Genomic DNA, 7,808 nt, shown 5'->3' with positions numbered 1-7,808 from the left:
TTGCACTTACATATTGTTGCTCTTTTGTTAGTTTTGATTGCTTCTATTGTCCTCATTTGTAAGTTGCTTTGGATAAAAGCATCTGCTAAATGACTAAATGTAAATGTGATAAGTGGATTTAATATGGTATTAATTATTTGTTATAAATCATACTCTTAAAAGTTATAACCACAAATGCTTAAGTATTACAATTATTATAATTGCTGTTATGATTATTTATGAGATCATACAACATATTATAAGGTCTTTTTATAATGCATTATGCATTCTTTATAATGTCTTAAGAATACCCCTATAATGTATTATAAATACGTGCTTCATAGAAAGTGTTACCGACTTTATTTATTTATTTATTTTTAGATTAGAATACAATCCAATAATTATCAATTATATATTACATAATCTTGGTTTATTCAGAATCTGACAAAAGCAATGACTAATTTTTTTTTTTTAAAACAAGTATTTTGATACTAAAAAGAACTGCCATGTCGTGCCATGCCATTTGCTCAGGAATCAGACTAAATTGTTGAGCTGTATGGTTTTTGATTTATTAAAGGGTTTATTCATTGAAAAATGTTTCAAACCTATAACACTTTAGTTCATCTTTGAAGCACAAATTATATATTTTTAATAAAACCTGAGATTTTTGTCCCTCCATTGAATGCCTATTCCACCAAAGCTTCAAACATTATAAAAGTAAAATACATGTATTGTTTAATCCTATAAAGCCTACTGTATCATTTGATATGCAAATTTCTCTGAATTATTAACATGATCAAGACTTTGCTGAAAAACTGCTGTACACAATTTACTGCATGCCTTCTGTTGTCTGATTGATAATTTATTTTTTAGCTGAAAGTTCTTTTAGTGTATTTCTATATACGTTCACCGGGGACACGTCTTTTTGCTGTGACATCTTTACTGATTTATATAATTTAAATGTAAGAATAAATTGTGTTGTTAGTAATATTTCAAGATGAACATTTACTTAAGTGAAGCAATTTATTATTTTGATTTTTTGAAAATGTATGGATAATCATGTTAAAATTCCTACAGTCCTACAGCAACTCTGAAGCAGCTGCAGGAATTTATGACAAAGAGTGGTCATTGTGTGCATGTGACAACAATATCACAAATTCTCCACAAATGTGGCTTGTAGGGGAGGGTTGCAAGAAAAAAGCCACTCAAGAAAGGCCACATGCAGTCACGACTGAGCTTTGCCAAAACACACCTTGAAGATTCTGAGGCAGATGAGACTAAAATTTTATTATTTGGAAATCCAATACAGCTCACCATCCAAAACACAGCATTCCTACAGTAAAGCATGGAGGTGGTGATATCCTGTTATGAGGGTGTTTCTCTGTAGCAGGGACTGGAGCAATTGTGAGGATAGAAGGAAAAATGCATGGGGCAAAATACTGTCAAATTCTTGAGGAAAATCTGCTGCCCTCTGCCAGAAAGTTGTCAATGGGAAGAAGATTTGCCTTCCAACATGACAGTGACCAAAAGCACACAGCAAAACTGAGCATGCAGTGGTTGAAGGAGAAAAAGGTGAATGTCCTTGCATGGTCTAGTCAGAGCCCAGACTCAAACCCCACTGAAAATCTGTGGATTGACTTGAAGACTGCAGTCCACAAACGGTCACCATCAAATTTAACTGAACTTGAGCAGTTCTGCAAAGAAGAGTTTGCAAATATTGCAAAGTTTAGATGTGCAAAGTTAGTAGAGACGATACAAATCCCAACAGACTAAAGGCTGTAATTAAAGCAAAAGGTGGTTCAACTAAATACTGACACAAGGGGGTGGTCCTTTTTCCAACTCTGTGATTGTTTTTTTTTTTTTTCTGACATGTTAGTGTTATATGTTATATCTTTCACTTAGATGTTATAAGCTGCACTGGGTAAATACAAAAATATGGATGAAACAAAAACTGTCCATCTTCATTTCAGGCTGCAAAGCAACAAAAATGTGATTATTTTAAAGGGGGGTGATTCTTTTCTATACCCATGTTAGTAGTCTGCTATACTATTATAAATATCTCATTGATTTACTTTACAAGCTATCAGAATTTTATCTTATTGGCCATATTTTGGCATATTTTTGCTCAAATTAAAATCCTTATCAAATATGATACTTGGCAAAAAAACACATTCCATATGTCAGGTTTTACAGGGTTAATAATCGTGCGAAGAAACTAATTTAGGCTTTTATTTACATATAAACATTGATCAAAGCACATATATAGAGCACATTAAATATTGTAAATGGAAGCTCAAATGTGCCTGATTGCCATGCAGGAACAAATTTTATTGGAACTTCATTCTGTTTTCTCACCTGTGGCTGTTTTTTGTCTGGTGTCTGGTACATAACTATTCTGTTACACCAAATACACAAAATAATGATCTTTAAAATAGCATCATATGACCCCTTTAAGGAATAGTTGTTGGTTTTTTTTTTGACACTTAAATTTAGCATTTAGCTACATTTTCTACCATTACGCCACAACCCTAGCTCTACCAATTCTGGACTACAAAACAAGGTGTAACCACCATCACTTATGTACGGTCCAAACAAAAGGTGCTGAATCGGCAGACAAACACTTCTCTAGCGTTACCTTATCTGGTGCTGGCGCATCTGACATGGTACAAAATCTTCTCTTCTCTGCAAACAATATCTGTATTACTTGAATCCCTGCCATAAAGAAAGGCCACAGTTGGTCAACAGTGGATTTTTATTGTATTGAACAGGCTGTATTTAGACTCTTCTGGCCAAGAGTCTAAATACAGCCTGTTAGTGTGTGGGTACCAATACCTGTTGTGCTGCAAAACTAAATGGCTGTTCTGACTTTTGGTCACATTGATCAAGGAATTACTCTATTTATCGATCTAAATTTGATCAGCACTTTACCTTTTTTTTTTTTTTTCATTCATCTCTCTTATCATTGGTGCCTTGATCTATAAAGGCTGGCTGCTACATTTTAAAATAGTGGAACAAGACCTTACTTAAAGAGCTTTTACAAAAATAGGGCTTTTTGTGTGATTCTTAAATGCGTTTGATTGTTGCCTGTTTTTTCCTGCCTTACCATCTTTGTAATATTACTGATTTATTGTTGAATTGTTGTTTTTGTTCTGTGGCTTTTCTTTCTTGTGTGTGTGTGTGTTTTTATTTTTAATGAAATGTACTGAAGGACACATCTAATGGCTGCTCTTTTTTTCAGATGAGACTATGGTGATTAATGTGTTTTGTGGTGTGGTGTCTGGAGTTTTGTCGTCCTCTTTGGCAAATCCAACTGATGTGCTAAAGGTAATTAAAATCAAATCTTCATCTCCTTAAAAACCAATGACTACAAATGTTAGCATAATTCCGAACGTTTTAGATCTACATATAAATCATCTCTTAAAGGGGTCATATGACGTTGCTAAAAAGAACATTATTTTCTCCACGACATGGCGGAGGCGGCAACAATACTACAGCGAGAATAAAAGTTACGCCTTCTTTCTTTGTGTGAACATTTGGGCGGCGTTATGCAAATCTTCCTACATCGTGATGTAGATATGTGGGGGCGTGTTAGAACGAGCCGTTTTAGGTAGGCGTGGTTGACTCTTTTATTTGAGACTTTAGTCTTTGCAACTTTACAGATCTTCTTTATGCACCAAGAGCTTGTAACACTCCAAAGAGAAAGGAAAAATTGAAATCGCATCATTTGACCCCTTTAAAACATATCTGTTTTCTCAGGGTTATGAGAGGGGGAGGGGAAGGGATTTTATTTTAAGTCATGATGAATAAAGAATAAATTCATTTTTTCCCCCTGGTTTAATAGGGTACACTTGTAAGAAAATAGCAGTGGCTGGGACCGACTTTCAGTATCACCTTCACTTAAAACGATACAAACTAATCCTGTTTACATGAAATAAGTCTGCTCCTGAGCAGGTTTGAGCTAATGGACCTGTTGCTATGACAGCAACTCCAGGATGAGCTTCAAAGAACCAAACAATCCTGCATAATGTCAAATCATCAGCAATAAAATTCAGCTAACTGAGTAATCCACGTACAAAGAACAGACCCCTGAGCAGCAGATATGCTAAAATGCTTTTTTACCTTGCTGTGTCGGGGGAGTGCTGCAGGTGCGAGTGGTGAAAACACGGAATGAGTTTAGTTTATATGGACTCTGAATGAGCCAAGTTGAGTGGATTTGAGGAGGCAGCAGTGTGGATCTTAAGGCTTTAGCTAAAACGCAGAATGGAGTTTAATTTATTAGGGCATTCCTCAAGTGGAATGGATTTGACCGATGGCACTCTGAAAAGTGAACAGAACAGTAAACTGAATTAGAGATGGTAAAAGTGAGTGGGTCGAATATCATTGGTCTTAAAAACCACATACAATGGTTCTGATGTCCATGCTTTAGTATGTATGCTTGTGGCACTGTGTGCGCACTTGCATTAAATATGTTTCTGGCCTTAGCTTTAACCTCACTTTTAGTTTTTACAACACCGATCTCACCCGAGTTTGTTTTTTCTTATGTCCTGTTATTTCCTTCTGCTTTTCAGATTCGCATGCAGGCTCAAGGCAGTCTGTTACAGGGAAGCATGATGTCTAATTTCATCAACATTTACCAGACTGAAGGCACGCGAGGCCTGTGGAGGGTGAGTGCTTTCGTTATGTCTCATCTTACACATCGGTGGTGAGATTTTAAAATATGTGGCCATCAGTTGTTTGAATTATTCATTAGCATTCCAGCTTTGTAAATGCAACACATTATAGGATTTGCTTTAATACTGTGATGTCTTCATTGTTTTCAGGGTGTAATTCCTACCGCACAGAGGGCGGCCATCGTGGTGGGTGTAGAGCTGCCAGTCTATGACATCACCAAGAAGCATTTGATTCTTTCAGGCCTCATGGGAGACACAGTGTTCACTCATTTCATGTGAGCGTCTCTACCAGTACTTGTTTTGTTGATTCAAAATTTGATTTATTAATGAGGCACAAACGTTGACTTCACGAGGAACGTGATCCATATTGTTTCTTCTGTTTATTTAGTTCCAGTTTCACGTGTGGTCTGGCAGGTGCTTTAGCCTCCAACCCAGTGGATGTGGTGAGGACACGTATGATGAATCAACGTGTGCTCGCAGGTAACCCTCTGTACAAGGGTACTCTGGACGGACTCATGCAGACCTGGAAAAACGAAGGATTTTTTGCTCTCTATAAAGGCTTCTGGCCCAACTGGCTGCGTCTAGGGCCCTGGAACATAATTGTATCCTTTGACAATAAAATATGTTTTGATTTAATTTTCATATTTTGACTTCAAAAAATGTCCTTGGTTTTGTAATGTTTGCATAGTCCAACCACTAGCGGTCAGCATATTACAACATGAAGTTGTATAGCGTGTCAAATTTGCCCCTCTTTGGGTGTGAGCAAAAAAATTTTTTTAAATGCCTTGTTTAACTTTAAATGCAAATTAGCTGCTGCTTTTCTGGAAAGTGGGCGGAGCCTTTACAACTTGCACTTCAGATAGTCCGTCAACAACAAAATCTCACACAGCCAGAATGTCAAAAATTATTTATGAAATGTGCAGACGGTGATGACGTTTTTGGAATAATTTAAAACTAATGACATAGCTCTGTGAATAGAGGCAGAGACAGTGGTAACTTTAGCCACATTAGATGTACAGCATGCTAACAAGCACATCCGGAAATGTGATTTGGAAATATTCCGAAAATATAAAGCGATTCTTTCTTGTTCTCGATATGATGTTGGAGCATGAACATATAGTCAATGAATGAATTGACTATACAGAGTCTGTTATGGTCGTCTTGTGATCCTTGACTTAAGTTTCAGTTCTTCATCACCTTTGAGCAGCTGAAGAAGCTTTCATTGTAGAGTTTGTGACTTCCCTGAGCTGTGTGCATGTGTCTGGGGCTTCTGTCCTTCAGCATTTACCATCCCTTCTCCGTCACACACCTATAAGTATTTTTATTTAAGAACGAACATGTATTTTGTTCTCATTTGCATTGTACATACTTGACCTATTTAAACACACTTGTTTTTGCACCTAAATGCTTTGTGTTTCACTCCTGGCAGCTATGTTGTCCGTCACCGCCATGTTCTCAGGCCCAGTGGTGTTTTCATCATATATGCTTGGTCAGCTAGGAGCAGCACTGGTGTAAATTTGAGGTAAAGGGCTATAGCGAAAACTGGAAACCACGAGGCATAGTTTCTCCACACTGGCTTGAGAGTTTGAAATTATAGCATAAGTTACTAAAAACACATCCGCCATGTAGGGGATGTAAAGCAATAGTTTAGTGTAGAACTGAATGTAGTTGGTGAATATAAGCAGGAATCTTTGAGGTCCACGCACTCCAAATTAGACATTGTCCTTGTAATTTAATATGTAAACACAGCTTGTGCAGTGATAATGTATTTTGCTTCATCTGTAGACTGCAGATATGATCGAAATTGCCCACGTTGCAAACTTGTATGCAGCCCAAATTAATACCAAAGGAACTAGTAAAGGGAGATGTCCTGGATCCTGGATCTTTGAGCTCAGTGGGGCTTATTCATAAAACATGAGCCAATTTCAGTGTAGCCTAAGTCTGTTCTTGCGCAAGTTGTCGCATTTAATTCAAAATTGCTCAGAAATTGTTACGCTTGTTTCATAAGGCCCAATGTGCGCAAAAAGCTTCTTTTATCCCATATTATGTCAAGGTCCTCTGAAAAGCTCCATGAAAGTGGGTTAGAAGTTTATGCCTGAACATGCGCAGAATTCTAAGCACTTGTGACATTGCACAAGTTTTTATTTTACTTTTTTCAGTGACGTCTTTATTGCCATGTACATTTGCATGTGTGTGTAGTGTGTGTGTGTGTGTGTGCTTGTGTTCTGAGAAGCACATGTAAAATGTCAAATATTTTGGCAGCCGTCAAAATGTGTAAATACTGCTACTGTACGATAGAATAAAATATTAGCACATAGTTTTTTGTTTGTTTGTTAATTTTCAACCAGATTTTGTGGAAAAGGGTGTCATTTGCATTTTTATTGCTTGCCTCTTTGCCAAAGTGTACGTGTATTAAACCAGAACTGCACTGATGTTGCTGGTTTTGAAAAGTGACGCATTATTATTGTTATTATTGGGAAAGTACTGTTACATATTCATCATTGTATGTCATCATATTTCAAGCCTTACCACTTCCTGCTTTTATATTTATGCCTTTGCCTGATTTTATGGTGTGCTAGCTAAACATGAAGTGTTGTACTTCTGCTATAATTTACTGTCTATATTGTTCATAACCTTTAACATGCAAATCAAACTGTATTGCAAACATTCTTGCTTAAGTTATATGGACAAGCTGTTCTTCATATAACTTTAAGGGGACACGTTTAAAAGGTTTAATGTATGTAATGCTTGGGTTATTCAGGGGTTTTCATGTTCGTTATACTTGCTTTTTCCCAAACTTTGGCTTTTGCTAGAATGGTGACTACAGCATGGTGCATGATATATTCCTCTCTAGATAACTTTTAAAAATACTTATTTCATTATGTAGCAAAGACCAAGAACCACATTAACCCATGTGCCAGTGTTTTTACTTTAGTTTACTGTTAGTCACTCACAGATCATAAGGATGAGAACCTCTTATGCTATATGTTATGCTCCCTCAGTTGTTTTTGTTTGTTTGTTTTTTGCTCAATTATAATTTTTTTTTATACTGTTTTATTTATGCTTTTATTATATGAAAGGTTCTTTTGTGTAGAGGTACTTTAAATTTGTGGGGTGTTCGTTTGGATGTATAATTGAAATCAGGATGAATTTTCTGAT

The 7,808-nt window shown here is 36.4% G+C and overlaps 1 protein-coding gene across 2 annotated transcripts in view; it reads left to right on the top strand.

The window, feature by feature from the left end:
* The window catches only part of LOC107697362 (kidney mitochondrial carrier protein 1-like), a 15,857-nt gene extending 8,753 nt beyond the window's left edge, over positions 1 to 7,104 (top strand). For both annotated transcript variants that reach the window (XM_016498123.1, XM_016498122.1), the window contains exons 5-9: positions 3,218 to 3,303; positions 4,548 to 4,643; positions 4,800 to 4,924; positions 5,038 to 5,251; positions 5,836 to 7,104. In XM_016498123.1, the coding sequence (XP_016353609.1) occupies positions 3,218 to 3,303; positions 4,548 to 4,643; positions 4,800 to 4,924; positions 5,038 to 5,251; positions 5,836 to 5,877 (563 nt within the window). In that variant the 3' untranslated portion in view covers positions 5,878 to 7,104. The remainder of the gene's footprint in view (positions 1 to 3,217; positions 3,304 to 4,547; positions 4,644 to 4,799; positions 4,925 to 5,037; positions 5,252 to 5,835) is intronic.
* Positions 7,105 to 7,808: the final 704 nt, after the last annotated feature.

Source organism: Sinocyclocheilus anshuiensis, unplaced genomic scaffold, assembly GCF_001515605.1.
Source record: "Sinocyclocheilus anshuiensis isolate Anshui unplaced genomic scaffold, SAMN03320099.WGS_v1.1 scaffold1095, whole genome shotgun sequence".
NCBI lineage: Eukaryota > Metazoa > Chordata > Actinopteri > Cypriniformes > Cyprinidae > Sinocyclocheilus > Sinocyclocheilus anshuiensis.
The sequence above is the reverse complement of the archived record's forward strand: the minus strand, read 5'-3'. Positions and strand labels throughout refer to the sequence as shown.